Consider the following 16,972-nt stretch of genomic DNA (forward strand, 5'->3'; position numbering starts at 1 on the left):
TCTATCTATCTCCCCCTTCTTTTATAAGACTCCCTGCACTCTGCCCAAAGTTTGGCTACGAGTCTCAGTATCTGCTTTGATACCCTGCTGGGTAGTCTTTTCAGAGACCCTCTGTGGTAGGCTCCTGTCCTGTTCAGTTTTCTCCCATTTGCTTTCTGAGTGAGGACTGAGCAACTTCCCTAGGGCCCTTCTTGTTTAGTTTCTTTAGGAGAATAGATTGTATTTATCCATATTATATAACTAATAGTATGTTTATCCCATATTATATAACTAATATCCACTTATAAGTGAGTATATACCGTGTGCGTCTTTCTGCTTCTGGGATACCCCACTCAGGATGATCTTTTCTAGTTCCCACCATTTGCCTGCAAATGTCATGATTTCCTCGTTTTTAATAGCTTATTCCATTGTGTAAATGTACCACAATTTCTATAGAAAGCTAGGGAGATGGATCCCAGAAAATATAAAGGACTAACTAGAAAGCCCAAGCCCAAGGGCAGAGGAACACGCAGCAGGAGGGACCCACTTATTGCTGCTAGGGGCGTGGTCCAGCTTGACTTGCCAGAAGATGAAACAGCTCCTTGAGTGTACAGCACAGGCCAAGTTACATCAAAAAATATTTGACCATTTTAATCTACAAAAAGAAAGAAAGTTCATCTGGCACAACCTATTATCTGTTGGCTTGGCCAGTTAACTTTGTAAGTAAAGAGACATAAAAAGCACTATATTATCTATCATGCACTAACAACTTAAGTACAACTTTTACTGGGGCAGGACTAGAAAAAGGACTACACTCTGCCACACATCCCGACCCCAGGAGACAATAGAGACAATTATTTGTGAATATGGCAGTGAATTTCCTTTAATCAAAGACAACCATGACAAAGCTATTAACTATCAAAAGCTACAGTTTACTAAAAACGATCTTCACCTTTAAAAACATTTAATCACACATACATACAATACATGCTGCTTTCCTTTCAGGATCTCACTCTTGCCTTCAGTCCTAAAACAAACAAACAAACAAACAAACAAAAGAAGGAAGGCAGCTGGTTAACAGCTGATAGACCGGAACTCATGTTATATACACAAATGCAATCTACTAGCTGGTTCCTTGTCGGTGAGTAGGACCGGATGAAACCACTCTATCTTCACAGAGTTCCTCTCCCTCAAGCTAGTCTAACAGAGGTAAGCTACCTTGAAACCAAAGACGTTCATAGACTGAGTTTACAAAAAGTACTTTAAAGTTATTTTATAGACAAACCTACAGATAAAGAAAATAAATGTGTAAAGTGAAGTGACTCCACAAGGTTTTAAAGGGGCAGGGCCAACAGAGTCAAGGTCAGTTCCACCCACTGCTGTCTTCAGTACAGAACAGCACATCATTGCTACTAAGATTTCTTTCTAGAAATGTTCCCCTTTGTAAAAATGAAGGGTTTCCCCCCATAGCATAATTCACTTCAGAAATGTCTATTTACTAGCAGTACTCTAAGGTAATTACCTTCTCACCATGCTTTTCTGCTTTGTGCCTATTAAAAAAGAAATCTAACAGAACAGTGAGCGACACTGGAGAGGATTCCATATTTCACTTATTTATTGTTAGGTGAAAACAAATTAATAAAAGAATCCTCCTGCATTGCTCTTTCATCTACAGACCTTAAAAACACCTAAATCACAGGCCCCATGCTGGCTCCTGCCTTCCTTACCAGTTACACAGTTCTACAGATGGACACTAGAGGGAGGCAAACCCCAAATTTCATGGGAATGAGGAACTACTATGGCTTGGGTTGCCTAACAAAATTTTAATACAACTATGTGGCCATAGTGTGGACAATGTTACCTTCAGCTGGCATCAGGCACTTAGCCGCTGCTGGCTCTGACTCAGAGAAATCACAGGCTCAGAAATCTCAAAGGTCTTCACAATCTCCTGCTCAGAAACAAGGAACATTTAGACAGTGGGCTCACAGCGAATGAGGTCCAGATCAGAACCATGCTGGGCGACAGGCAGGGCCTTACCTCCCAGTCATGATAACTCAAAGCTATAATTCCTTGACTCCTAATTTGAGTGTTTTGGTCAATTCCCTCGCTTTCTTCATTAATCACTGGCTCTGTTTGAAAGACAAAAGTTTTCAAACTTCATCAGTCAGAATAGGTAACTTGAACAGCAAATGATAATAGGAGTGATGTTTGTACTGAGAAGATACTGTACTTTCTAGAATTTCACGCACTACAGGCTTAGTTCAGTAGACAGTGACTACGCTGACTTTCCACATTAATCATAGTATTTCACGCTCTAAACATGTTAGCATACCTGTGCACTAGCCACCTAGCTAAGCTTTCATGACTCCAATATGAAACTAAGAACGTGCAACAGGTTAACTGGAGTCAAAGTCCTTAGTTCTCCACCAGAGATGTCAGAAGGGCAAGAGTGAGAGAGACTGTATACTGGTAAGAATGAAATACACACAACCTCAGAGAGAGGCACTGGTGTCATGAGCAAGTGGTGGTGAGAAAGAAGCAAACTACAAAAATGACTAATTACAAACATTAAAATTTAATGGAATTTATCACTCAATCCATCAGTTTTAAACCACGCTCTATCTTCAGAATTTTTAGTTAACTATGAAAGATAAATTTTGTTTATATAAATTTTATTAAAAGTGGGAATTTATCAGGCATGGTGGCACATGCTTTCAATCCCAATAATACCCAGGAGACAGAGACATGTAGACCTCCTTGAGGTATGTTCTACATAGCAAGTTCTACATACCTCCTTGAGTATGTTCTACATAGCAAGTTCAAGGCTAGCTACTGACATATGGTAGGACTGTCTCAGTGGCGGAACTTCTGGGGTTTAAAAAACAAACAGTAGCCAGGCGTGGTGGCGTATACCTGTAATCCTAGCACTCAGGGAGGCACAGCCAAGGCTACACAGGGAAACCCTGTTTCGAAAAACCAAAACCAACTAAAAAACAACTACAAAAACACCAGGTGTAGTAGCACAAGCCTTTCGTCTTTGTACTTGGGAGGCAGAGTTAGAAGAAGAGAAGCAGGCAGATCTCTTGAGTGCCAGGTCTGCCTGGTCTACACAGTGAATTCCTGAACAGCCAGGGCTATTTAGAGAAACCCTGTCTCAAACAAAAACAACAAAAATACAACAACACAAACAAGCTTTTCATTCCAGCACTAAAAAGATTGATGCAGGAAGATTTGAGAGTTTAAGGCCAGCCTGGACTACATAGCCTGTGCCATGAAGAAAGACCATCACAAAGAAAGACCTTGCATTTAGTAAAATAAAATGCATTTCATAAACTCTAACATTTTTTAAAACTAACTTAAAAAAAAGAAAGATTTATGTGTTTGTTTGTTTATTTATTATGTATACAGCGTCCTGTCTGCATGTATGCCTACAGGCCAGAAGAGGGCACCAGATCTCATTAACAGATGGCTATGTGGTTGCTGAGAATTGAATTCAGGACTCTAGAAGAGCAACCAGTGCTCTACCCTCTGAGCCATCCATCTCTCCTGTCCCTAACGTCTATAAATACAGTGTCACTTACCTATTATTGGTAGTCGGTCTTGGTCAAGTCTTATTCTTGCAAAACCATCCTAAAACAAAAATACAATTTGAAACATCAAAATCTACTGCAAGAAAAAAAAAAAAGTCTGTATTTCAGACAGCCAAAACCCTAAGGTTCCAGACAAGACTTTTCTCACATCTTCCTTCACAAAGAGTGTTGCTCACGTCTCCATTCTTAAACGCAGGTTCCATGCTGACTTTATTATAATTACTACTATTATATGCTTGTTCATCTGAGGAATGCAGTGGCACTATGGAAGTCGAAGGACAGGTTGTAAAGTTGGTTCTCTCCTCCACCATGTGGGTCCTGGGGATGAGACCCAGATGAGACCTGGCGAGAGCTTTTACCCACTGTGCCAACGCATCAGCCCTCAAGCCTGAGAAACCTTAGGAGCAGCCTCTGGTTCTCTAACTGATTTATGTGCTCTACTCCATACCTTCCACGTTTTATTACGTGTAATTCTGTCACTGGGGCCACCGGCAAACTTGCCTCTGCTGTCTGACAGAATACATGGGTAAATAGAAGCTTTTGTTTAAAGTTAAAAACCAGATTCATCTTACATATTTAGGAATGCAACATGATTTAAGGCCCAAGTCTTAATTCAAACATCTATTACACACTGATAGGGTTTTAATGATTTTGAAAAATTTCACATTTGATGAGCTATAATACTATAAAGCCTTCCTATAGATCCTTTATCCACATTTACCAGCTGTTTTGTCTCATTTTCCTTCTCTATTGTTACTACGTGAGATATGAGGATTATACCCAGGAATGGTCCCTTCTCCTGCTTCTTCAGAATAAGCTTATTTATTTATTTATTTGGTTGGTTGGTTGGTTTTGAGACACTTTCTCTGTGCAGCCCTGGCTGTCCTGGAACTCGGTCTATTCCAGAGGCTGCCTTGATCACAAGATCTGCCTACCTCTGCTTCCCACGTGCTGGGATTAAAGGCATGTGATACTACCACCACCACCCAGCAAGCTTATTTTTATATAGCACGAAAACTTCTGGAACTTTACTGTATTTTAATCATTTCATATTCAAGCTTTACCATTATAACTGAAGTGTTTCAAATTTGTGGGTATTTGAGACTATCTGCACAGATACAATAAGGTATCATGAAGTTGGGACCTAATCTAAACATGAAATTCATGTATATTCCATATACACCTTACACTGCCAAAAGTTAACTTTATATTCTGTTTAACGGGCCTGCTTCAGTAGTTGTGAATTTTCCAATTATGCTATCATGTTTCAAGGTTTGAGCTTTTCAGATGGTTAATGTTCACCTTGTGATCTTTTGTTTGTTTGTTTTAAGATTTACTTATTATTTAATCAGTATTCTGCCTGGATGTATGCCTGCTTGCCAGAAGAGAGCACCAGAGCTCACTATAGATGGTTATGAGCCACCATGTGGTTGCTGGGAATTGAACTCAGGACCTTTGGAAGAACAGCCAGTGCTTTTAAACTCTGAGCTATCTCTCCAGCCATCACCTTGTGATCTTAAAAATTAAAGGCAAGCCATGAATTTTAGTTTATCTAACACACCAACTAATACTCTGCTATAATGGGCAAATACCTCTATCAGCTGTATATCATTTTAAAAACATAAAAGACATTAAGAGAAATCTAAAACCTTACCCGTATAATGAAGGAAACATGAAAGATGTTTTCCACTGTACGGGGGAAAGAATGTGGATCAACCACAAAATCAAAAAAGGACATTGGAGTATCAGCTATAGAAAAAAGAAAAAAAGACAATCTTCAACACACAAAAAAAGATTTTTGCTTCACAATAAGGTCTTTGCCCTAACATTCACCAGAGACAAAAGAAGGAACAGACAAGCCTTCTGCTGTGGGCAGTAAGCCACTCTCAAGGTCAGCTTGGCATTTCTATTAAAATACGGATGCTCACTGACCTGGCAGCCACCCTCAGAACAAGGGCTCAAGCATAGCAGGTTAGACAACGATTTTCACTTCAGCCGTCTGCACAGCAGAAAAGTACGACAAAGAACCTTTGCAGTGATAAGGATTATTAACCATATTTATAATACAGCCATAGCATAGGAAGTCCTGAGAAGAATAGGGGCAAGCTCTAAGATGCAGAAGAACGTTTATAGGGAAGTCATATTGCAGAAAGTGTGTATCATGATTAGTTTGGGAAAAAAAGGAAAATGAAAGTAACCCCAAGACAAAAACTAACAACAACAAAAACCTAATGACATGCACATCTACATGAAACAAACAGAAAACATTATTAAAACAGGCACCTCATGTTTGACAAGTGGCCATCATAGGGAATAGGAGGGTGGTAGATACTTTATCGGGGCTGGAGACATGGCTCTGAGGTTAAGAACACAGGCACCAGGCATGTGTGTTGTATATAGACATACAGGCAGGCAAAACACCCATACACATAAAATAAAGATAACAAATCCTTTTCTAAAAGAAAGAGTGGCTTAGGTTAAGTTATTTTATCAGCATTCTCACATGGGGTAATAAATGGGAAAGCTTCATAAAAGGTTTGACAAAAAAAAAATTAAATTAAAAAAACAAAACAGTGAGACAGGCACTGTGTCTTACGCATGTGATCCCTGCACTCAGGAGGCTAAGGCAGGGGGACTGCCATGAATTCCAGGCCAGTCTAGACTATACTGAACTCATAAACAAATGGAAAGAATCAAAATAACTCAAATATATGCAACTGAAAATCCCTTTTAAATAAAATAACCTTGCAGAGAGTGATGCCTGATAAACACCAGTGGCTGCTCTTTTTTATTTGGTGCCAATACTTACGGTCTTCTCTAAAGTATGTCTGCAGCAGTCCCAAGATTCTTTCTACTTCTTTCTCAGTTGCTTCTTGATGAGATTCTTCCATGCATTTCAACTGGGAAAGAAAATCATCATCAGGCTCACTCACCCCTCACATGTCAGTAAATAATCTTTCCTTCCCTGTTGACCATCCAAACTTCAAAGTTTAGGTTGGGCTTTACTACTTTTTAAATTTACACACATTTAAAATTAAAAATTTTAAAGTTTAAAAAGGTTTTCCTCAGTAATATTCCCGTACTCTTATTAGTAGAAGGGTAACACTACCAAACTGCTAGCTCAACTGTGTCTAGACTAAACACAGAGTCCCAACACAGAGTTCAGGACAGCAGTTCCCAACTGGACTTGGCTTGCCTGACAGGGGTGGATCCTGGGGACATTTCTGCCTACAGTTGGGATGGGTGGCGCTATAAGCACTCAGTCAGTAGTGCCCAAGAATTCTAAACATTTCACAATGCCCTGGCCAGTTTCATCACAGTAAGATTTACCCAGCCCTAATGCTGACAGCACCAGGGTTGAGAAACTCTGGTTTAGAACGGATTAAAACCACAGAAATGAATTAAAGTGGTCAATCCCAAAATGTTAAGAGACATTTTAAATAAAGTATTTAAATGACTATACCCTGACTCTAGACCCTAACACTTAGATACTTACAACTTTTTTTTTTTTTATTTTTTTAAAACAGAATCAGGATGTTACTACTTAGCTCCGGCTGGCTTGGCCTAGGACTTGGCGTGTAAGCCAAGCTGGCCTCCAACCCCACCACACCCAACTGCGTGTATACTGTGTTAAGTATAGATTAGCCTAAAAAGCGGTATTTGAAAACAAACCTGGGCAGGCATTGACCGCTGCTCTTCGATCATGCGAGGTTGTCTTGGACGATCAGTTCTCGGCTTTGGCACAGGGAATTCTCCATGTATTGAACCCAACCTAGTGAAAAGGATGCTTTCATGTCTTTTTTGTTTTCTTTATAAACAAACCCATTTCACTGACTAAAAGCAGTAGGGGTAGGGCAGTCAAACTCAGAGCAGGCATTAGTGATTAGACTCAGGTTGTGACATCTCTTCTGCTCCACTTGTGTTCCTAGAAGCAATCAGAAACCTTCTCTAACACTTTCCTGGCGCTCTGGACTGCAGTAAGCCACTGAATGGACTTAGGGAATCTTCCCAACTAGCCTCTTGCTTGTCATACAAGGAAACTTTTTGCAGGGTTTCTCTATGTAGCACTGGCTGTCCTAGAACTCTTTGTAGACCAAACCGGCCTTGAACTTAGAGATTCACCTGACCCCCCCTCCCATGCTGGGATTAAAGGCATGCACTACCATGCCTGGCTAAAAGCAGCTTGAGATCAGAAAGATGAGCTCATGGGTCTTAGGTATGTCAGGGTAGTGGCTCACAGCTGAGGACTACTGAACACACCCGGCAGGATGATGGGGTTCTCTTAAGACTCTATCCTCCAAAAAACCAACCAACAACAAAAACTAATCCTAATGCAGCCTTCAGCTGCAGTAACACATAGAGTTCAAGGCCCCTAGAGTTTTATCCCATTTGCTCACTATACTTAAGAAGTATAGAGGGCTGGAGAGATGGCTCAGAGGTTAAGAGCACGGGCTGCTCTTTCAGAGGGCCTGAGCTCAAGTCCCAGCAACCACATGATGACTCACAACCATCTATTACAAGATCTGGTACCCTCTTCTGGCATGCAGGTATACATGCATGCAGAATGCTATACACATAATACACATTTTTTTTTAAAGAAAGTATATAGTACAGATGGAACAAGATTAATGCTTACATCATCTCAATACGATAGCTCCTATACCAGAGTGTTATGAGAGCCTTTTGGCAGAAATAGCTACCCAAGTACAGATCTGGCTGGGAAATCTATCATTTGCTGATATTCTCTCTGGAAAAGTTACTAGAGGGAGCCAGGTTGGGATCAGTGGGTAAGTAAAGCTCACCAGAAAGATGAGTGAAATCAGAGGGTATGAGTATGGGGGCAGAGTAATAAATACTTCATGTGGCTAGAAACTGGGCTGGGTGACTACAAGGATTAAGGCTTTCCCTTCAAATGCCAGGACTTAAGACAGAGATTAGCACAGAACAAAAACAGACTTGGATTTTATCACATAATTAAGAAGTGTGGTTTTCACAGTTCATACGAAATAGCTCTGGGCACTTGAGTTGCCAGAAGGCATGTTATAGATGGCTGGGCCAGGACACAGCCCTGCTACAACCCAAATTCCAAACACAGATTCTACCCATCTCAGGCTTAAAAGAAACAGAGACCAGTATATTGGAGCTATGGGAAAAAAGGACTAGAACGCACTGGATAGATGCATAGAAAGGACCTCCTGGGGAAGAGGGGCTTCACACTTGCAGGCTATCCAAAAAGAACCAGAAAGCTTTGGTCAGCTTTGGTTTGCCAGAGCACTAATCAGGCACTTCATTTCTTAAGTCAATAAGCTGGTTAAGTAGTCTTCAAATACAGTGAGTAATCTCACAAAACGATGCTATAATAAATGGCCCTTGACAGAAACTGCCCTGATCTCAAGATACTCAGCAGGTACCTTCATACAGAAACACGTTACAGACCCCAAATTCCTGACCTAGAAAGCAAACAAGCCCCCACGGCCTCTCCTAAAGGAGGACAGAGACCTGCTGACTCCAGTCATGTTTACGGACTTCTGTTCCAAGTCTGGGGAGTCTCTCTGACCAATGGCTTCATGATTGTGACCTCCTCACTACTTAAAAAAAAAATCTTTGTTCCCACAATAAAAATAACTTAAGGTTTACAAATTATTATTATGGCTGGTCTGCTGGATTTTGAAAATAATCTTACAGAAAGTGGAATGTATGGGTTTTATTAAAGGTGTTTTCTGCTGTTTTGCCTGATATTTTCCAGGAGTCATAGACAATTAATTCAAAATCAGTTCTATCTTCATCACGGATGACTTCTTCAGCTTCTAGCGGATTTACACCCATATGTGTAAGCTACAAAAAAAAAAAGGAAAAAAAAAGAAGTTAAACCGCAGGCAACCATTCACCAAATTCAATAAAGAGGCCAGAAAAGAGGGAGAGCCTGTTTTCATACCGGCTCCACTTCTTATTGCAAAGATAATTTTACATATAAGCCCCTATTCAGAAATACCTTCTCTTGTGTGAAAACATTCCTCAACATACTTAGAACTATCAGTGAGACAGTGAGATGACCTAGCTCAGGAGTTCTCAACTAGGGCAATTCTGCCCCTAAGGAGTCTTTCGGCAAAAAATTTTTGGCAGTCAACAAGTGGCATGCTTCAGGTACCGAGTGAGCAGAGGCCAGGGAAACTGTCCTACTGTGTACACTAGAAACATTCAAAATAGAGGTACCTAGCTCAAGTGTCTCATGCTGAGTCTGAGAAACTTGTTCCTTTCCACTCTAGCCTAAGGGCCTTGAAAATGGCAGGCATTAAGCTCATGCATAGGGGCCTACTAGAGCACAGGCAGCCCCATCAGGAGCAAAACTATAGACTAGCAGGGAAACTGAAGACCCCAAAGCAAGCACTCCAGTACAGAACCGGAAGTTTAGCTGGCTCTCAGATCCCAGTGACAGGCCAACTTCCTAGAAGGGATCTCAGTATATCCAGAGAAGAGTAACACACAAGAAACTCCTGACAGTGTCTCTTCCTCAGGAGACTTGGCAGTGAGTCCCACAATGCTCTTGCACTTTATACAAGTGTACTGTTACAGCCAGGTGCAGTGAATACTATGTCACATTTGTTTCTTAGGAAAGAACACGTTTATTATTATCAGGCTGTAATATGCCTAAATGTTCTTAAAGTAATAGTATATATAATTAGAAAGCCTTCAAAACAACCAAACTTAGAAAGGAAAAAAAAAAATGCTGCTAGAGCCTGATCAGGCAGGGCAATTGGTCCTCCTCCATTCTTTTGCCATCCAGTTCAAAGGGCCTCACCATGTAGCCCTGGCTGGCCTGGAACTAGATTGGAGGCTGGCTGGAACTCAAGAGGTGCGCCTGCTTCTGCCACCTGAGTGCTGGGACTGAAGGCATGCACCACCACACCAAAGCGTCGCCAATCCAGGAAACTACTTCCTGCTTTAAGGCTTTAACTTATTGTGGCGCTTTTGAAAGGTTAAAGCGTAACTAACTTTTATCTTAAAAATACTCACTGTGCATAGACCAGTCAACATTTCCAAAATACACTGAACTTCACAATACTTAGTCTAAGAAAACAGTAAGATTTTAAAAACAACAAATTGCAAATAACTGTCTTCCTCAGTATTTCATGAAGTAGTCACTTCATCTCTCCAGATCTCACAAGGATGACTTTTTTCCAGTATTGGGTATTAAACCAAAGGCCTTATTTATGCTAGGCAAGTGCTCTACTATAGGACCACACCTTCACAAGCCCTTTTCTTCAATTTTTATTTTAAGAGAGGGCCTATTCATAGAACCCAGGCTTGCAATCCTCCTGCCTCAGGTTCCCAAGTAGCTGAGATTACAGGTGTGTCCTAGCATACAGCTTAAACAATTCTAATAACCTTTTAACCATAAAGGCATGGTCAAATTTCCAAATTCAGCTGGCTGGGGTAGTACATGCCTTTAATCTCAGCACTCAGAAGGCAGATGTAGGCAGAGCGCCGAGGTCCAGGACAGACAGGACTATATAAAGATCCTGTCTCAAACAAACAAAACATATGCTTCTACTCTTCTTTTGGACACAAGCATCAAAAAGTTTTAAAATCTGGGGACCAGGGTTCAATTCCCAGCACCTACATGGCAGCTTACAACTGTAACTCCAGCTCTAGAGGATATGACACCCTCACACAGACATACATTCAGGCAAAACACCAATACATATAAAATAAGAGTAAATAAATTATTTTTTTAAGTTTTAAAATTTCAGGTACTAACTCTTCAAACTTGTTAAGAAGCAAAGGTGGGTTAAATTAAAAACTAAATTAAATATAAAACCACCATCATACTTGCATGGTTCTACAAGTTTTCCAAGACAGAATATGCCTATACAACAAGGTTCAACTCATTTCCAGCCTACCTCTACCCTGAGCTGCCCCTGACCTCCACCTCCACAGCGTGAGCTCTGGTCCAGTCCAGAACAGACTTACCAGAATGACCTAGAACACTTCTGAAGTAAACAAAGAAATAGCCATTAGTAAACAACCAGGACATCCAGAGTCTTAGAAGAGAAAGCCGAGAGTTTCAAACTGCTCAGAGCTCCAACCCTAAATTCCACCACACACCTCAACTTTAATCTGTTAATTTCCTAGGAGCTCCTTGGAGCACCCTAAGACCAAAAAAGGAATAAAAGAAAACAAAGTGAAAAATCATTTTCATACTGATAGAAGCAAATAGAGAATTATATAACACATTTTAAAGAAGCATTCAATTAAAATACTACAGCTCTGAACTTACCAGAGTTTCAACGTATCTTAACATATCAAATGAGTTTAGGTCAGAGCGAAGCTGTTTGGCTTTCTCTTTGCCCAAGTCTGAAGCCAGAACAAGAAACTGGGCATCTAGAACTGCCTCTCTTGCTCGTGACACTGTAGAGCAAGAAACACAAGTTAAGAAACATACAATCATAAGCATTTCCCCAAATTTCCAAGCACTTATTAGGATCTTTCCACTAGGCCAACATAAACCTCAACAGGCTGGAAATGGACTCGTGGAATTCTAAAACTGGTTCCCTTCCCATGTCACCAAAATCTCAACCACAGATGACCAGGCTTCCTGAAAGATTACTCTGTAGTCTTTACATTCCTGGCCTCTGAACCAGAATCTTTTACTTTTGTTGTTTAGTTTATGAGTGTGAGTGTTTAACTGCACGTATGTACGTGCATGTGTGAACCTCATGCCATGGAGATCAGAAGAGGTTGACATAATCCCCTGGAACTGGAGTTACAGATGGTTATGAGCCAACATGTCAGTGCTGGGAATCACACCTGGGTCTTCTGCAACCACAGCTAGAGCTTTTAACTACCAAGCTGTCTCTTTAGCCCCCACTGAGCCACAGTCTCTTACTAACCCCATTATAACCAAAACCTGTGTCGTGCTTAAACACCTCTGTCTCTTTGACTGGCACATTCCAGTCGCCACCCTCACCTGAGCTGATGCAACTCAAATGGAAAGGCCACTACAGATAGGGAGAGATGATAACATCTGTAGAGGGAAAAGGGGGTCAACTGAAGAGCGCAGCAGAGCTAAGGGGGCTGGGCTAACAGCCCTGTTCTGTGGATCACAGAGAATCAAAAATATTAGTCTGAGAAGACTCTAATGTAAGTCAAGGCCAACAAACCCTGATGAACTCAAACAGAAATACCTGTCTGTGCCCAGCATGGCCCTCAAGACTACATGCATGTGAGGCACTGATTTCCTGAATAGTCCTCACACAAATAGGAAAAGAAAAGCACAGCTAGTCATTGTTGAACTTGCTGACCCTTCTGTTCTCATCCATCATTTCTCTTTACAGAAGATTTTAATCATTTCAAGAGTCACTGCAGGGGCTGGAGGGATGGACCAGTGGTTAAGAGCACTGGCTGTTTCTCCGGAGGACTCGGTTCAATTCCCAGCACCCACACGGCAGTTCACAACTGTCTGTAACGACAGTTCCAGAGGCTCTGACACACTCACACTGACACACATGGAGGTAGAACACCAGTGCACATGAAAACAAAAATGAAAAGAAAAAAGTCACTACAGAAGTGATGGAAACGGGGGAAGCAGATCCTGGGCTTTCATCTATACTCCCCTAGCCCAACAGCCTCATGAGCCATGAGCCACTGCAAGGAAAGTGCAAATATCCTGCCTGGATGAGAGCATGTTCTCTAAAGAATTGAGATAGAGGTGTAACACCCATAGAAGACAAGCTGAGGCGCTCTTGAGGGCCTAGTAATTTTGTCTTCTGATTAACACAGGCAGTAGCTGAGGGAGGTGGCATGTGGGTAGATGTACAGTAGATAGTAGGGAGACTCACAGTGAGGAGACTGTGAGCCCAAGTAGGATAGAAGAAAAAACCTTGCCAGGGCAGAAGGGACACGTTCCAGGTAAAAGAGGAACCCCAGTCCTTCAAGTTCCACAGGTGATTTAGTGTACGTTCCAGACCAAGCAGGGGAACCATAAGGAGGCCACGGCCAGAGCACGAAAGATAGAGGGCACCAAATACTATGCCAGCACTGAAACAAGCAGGCATACGAGATTACGTGAACGGTCCTCAAGAACATCAACTGTGGTTAACAGGAACAAGCCAACCCTGCTTTCTCTCTTTACGGTCTCTCCGTGGAGCCTTGGCTGTTCTGGACTCACTTTGTAGACCAGGCTGGCCTTGAACTCACAGAGATCCGCCTGTCTCTTGCCTCCCAGAGTGCTGGCATTACAGGTGTGTGCCACCGCCCGACCCCCACGCTATGATCCTGTTTTACCACTGCAGTTGTCCCTTTCTGCTCCCAAAGCAGTGAGAGAGGCCCGAACAGGACATGGTTCTGTTGGGGGACACCAGGGAGTCCCCCAACCTCCTTCATCAGACCCCGGCCGAGTGGTTACCACACAACACTGCCGCTGCTTTTAGTGCAAACTAACACTGTGGTGTAAAACCCCCACGACCGTGGGTCTGGAAAGGAAGTTCAGCAGTTAACAGAGTACCGCTCTTCCAAAGGCCCTGGCTTTAGTTCCCCATATCCTTGTCAGACAACTTACAACCTCCTTGTTACTCCAGCTGGGGCGGGGGTTGGGAGGAGGACCACACAGACATAGACATGCACACACACACACATACACACACACCTGATGCCCTCTTCTGGCACCACAGATCCTGCACAAACCCACATATACACATAATTTAAAGCAAAGAGAAAACTCCCAAGTGCCAGACCTCCACACAAGTGCATGGCTCTCCCACGCTGCCCCACCACAAGGTGAGCTGGTAGATAAGGCCACCTCCACTAGGTGATAGGTTACAGCTAAAGGAGGGGAGACCAGAAGCTCAGGAAATCCGACGTCTGAGGCTAGCCGCCTTCTTCTCGAACTCCTCCGTTTGGTAAATGGAACACACAACCAGAGCGCTCAAATTCGGGCCGGCAGAAGAATCACAGCAAGAGGTTGTTTTTGTCTCCAGACAGAGCTGCTCTATGTAGCCACGGCTGTCCTGGGACGTAGCCCAGCCTGTCCTCTAAATCAGAGATCCAGCCGCCCACCCAGTGCTGGGACTAAAGGTGTGCACCACCACTGCCCAGCTCATGGAAGAGGCTTCTTAGAACGACTCCTCCCTGACCCCCAGAATTTCATGGAGAACCCTAAAATACGCTGAGCCAAATGGTGAAAGCAGGATTGTTGCGGAAATGCAAAGGGCTCTGGACCTGTTAGGTATACTAGTCAACGGAATCGTGTAACGACATTGATTTTGCTTCTGTAAAAGTAATTCGATGAGTATGAGCTATGACAACATATTAAAACCACAAATTACCTTCATTGAACAGAGTGTTTGCCTCTTCAAGGACCTCTGTTAATTTGTCACCAGCGTTCAGTATGTCCTCCCGGTTTTCTATTGAAAAGAATACAAACTCAGGGAAATGTGTTCATCATTACTGAGTAGCTGACAGTTGTCACGGTAGTGAAGCTAAGTCCCACTCCTACTTCCTGTGTGATGATTAAAAATGCCTTTACCTTTTTACCAAATTGTACAGAAATAGGCAGTAGTACTGTTTCAAGCAACTTGAACTTCTGTGTGTGCACAAGGTTGAGGGACAACCTTAGGTGTCCTTCCCTCAGCTCGCCATCCCCTTTGCCTTTTCTGACAGGGTCTCACTAACCTGGAACTAGCCAAGTAGGCTAGGTGGGCTGGCCAGCGGGACCCAGGGACTTTGCTTCCCCAGAGCTGAGGATACAAGTCTGCACTACTAGCTCCGCATTTTTAGGGAGGTTCTGAGCAAGAGAAGCACTTGCCGGCTCAACCATCTCCCCAGAACCCGAAACTTGAACTTTTAACAGGAAACACTGACTCCCTGTCATCTTACTACAAAGGGCCGCCTCTCCTGCTCCCCAAAACAGGGCCTTAATTAAAAGCGGTTGTCAAACTTCTCAAGCAGCGAGGTCGCCCGGAGAGAAACGCGACAAACGCATGGGCCTAGCCAGCATTTCTGATCCAGTGGATCGGGGCAGAGGAGGGAAATGTGCATTTCAGCAACCCCGAGGGGCCCCGCAGGTCAGACGCCCGCGCGGAGCACGCTAGACCGAACAAAAAGCACCTGATGTTACTGGCTTGTCTTCCCTACGGGCCGGCCTGAGCTCAAGCAAGTCACCACCAGGTCCGGCCTCCCGCTTTTCCAGCTGGCAACGGGGCACCTGCGCGCCCGCCGCCAAGGTCGCGAAGGGTGCACTTAGTAAACAGACGGAGGCGCGCTGCCGCGAGCCGGCGCCGACCGGCCCGCGCCCCCAGCCGCCCTGCCCGGTCACGGAACGCCGCCGGCCCGCGCAGCCCCAAAGCGCCACCTTACGTTGGACGGAGTTGATGAGAGCGCGGTACTGATGGCGGATCTGGCGGCACAGGCCCTGGTCGTACTCCGCCTCCAGGCAGGCCGGGTCGATCAGCTCGTCCCCGGAATCGGACGGCTCGGTGTCCTCCAAGCTCGGGCGCTCCGCTGCCTCCCTGCGCTCCGGCGCGGCGCCGCGGCGGGCCAGCGGGGACCGCGAGCGGGAGCGGGAGCGGGTGCGATCCCGGTGAGGGTCGCGACCCCGACCCCGGCCCTCGGGCCGGCGGCCGCTGCTGTCCCCAGACATCGCGCCAGTTCGCCTTGCAACTTCGGAGCGGCGGAAGTTCGCGCCAGAAACTGAAACCCCCCGCTGGGCTCGAGCGCCGGCTCCCGGCGCGACGCAGCTCCCCGGCTTGCGCGCGAGCGGACAGCGACGCCTGTGGTGGGAGGTCCGCGGTGGGGCTGGCTCTGGACGTACCTGGCTCTCCTCGATGGGCCACACTGCCCCGAGAGGCTTCAGACCTTGGCTCCCTGATCCTAGTGCCCGTCCCACTTAATCATGAATCTTCCCTGACTCTCTGGCTCCTCTGCCCTTGGGGAGCACACAACAAACAAAACAGAGTTCCTTGACTGGAAACCATGATCCTCCTGAATCTACCTCCCAAGGGCTGAGTGTATGAGAGAGAGAGAGGATTGGGGGATCATTGCTACTGAGCTATCATTGCTTCTAGAGCCCCCAAAGAAAAAGAGCTGGGAAGTTATTCATAAACACCCGTATACATCTATAAATGCATCTGTTTTATATTGCTGGGTTAATTTAAAACACAAATTTGCATTGAAATCACAGAAGAGGACTGGGAAAAGAAGGGGGTGAATGTTATTAATGAAATCCATTGTTCTGTATATTAATATAGACTACTAAGAAGAAATAAAAGTTGGGGCTGAAGCGATGGTTCAGCAGTCAAGAGCACCTACTGCTCTCACAGAGGACCTGGCTTCAGTTCTCAACATTCACAGAGTGACTCACAGCTGTCTAGAAATCCAACCCTAGAAGACCCAACACCCTCTTAGAA

At 44.0% G+C, this 16,972-nt stretch overlaps 1 protein-coding gene across 2 annotated transcripts; it reads right to left on the minus strand.

The window, feature by feature from the left end:
* Positions 1–377: 377 nt before the first annotated feature.
* Positions 378–16,314, minus strand: Nsmce4a (NSE4 homolog A, SMC5-SMC6 complex component). Of its 2 annotated transcripts, XR_009590987.1 has the most exons (12): positions 15,924–16,303; positions 14,894–14,971; positions 11,848–11,978; positions 9,253–9,404; positions 7,242–7,341; positions 6,379–6,469; positions 5,224–5,318; positions 3,561–3,609; positions 2,017–2,108; positions 1,841–1,927; positions 958–1,006; positions 378–634 (listed from the first exon to the last, which is right to left on the minus strand). XR_009590987.1 is itself a non-coding variant. In XM_021647885.2 (11 exons), exons 1-10 carry the CDS (start codon positions 16,204–16,206, stop codon positions 1,853–1,855), a joined length of 1,146 nt encoding a protein of 381 aa, XP_021503560.1. In that variant the 5' UTR covers positions 16,207–16,314; the 3' UTR covers positions 834–1,006; positions 1,841–1,852. The 2 variants fall into 2 exon arrangements, 1 of the variants encoding a protein (XP_021503560.1); XM_021647885.2 differs by lacking the exon at positions 378–634 and having other exon boundaries at positions 834–1,006; positions 15,924–16,314.
* Positions 16,315–16,972: the final 658 nt, after the last annotated feature.

Source organism: Meriones unguiculatus, chromosome 1 (assembly GCF_030254825.1).
Source record: "Meriones unguiculatus strain TT.TT164.6M chromosome 1, Bangor_MerUng_6.1, whole genome shotgun sequence".
In the NCBI taxonomy this organism is placed as follows: Eukaryota; Metazoa; Chordata; class Mammalia; order Rodentia; family Muridae; genus Meriones; species Meriones unguiculatus.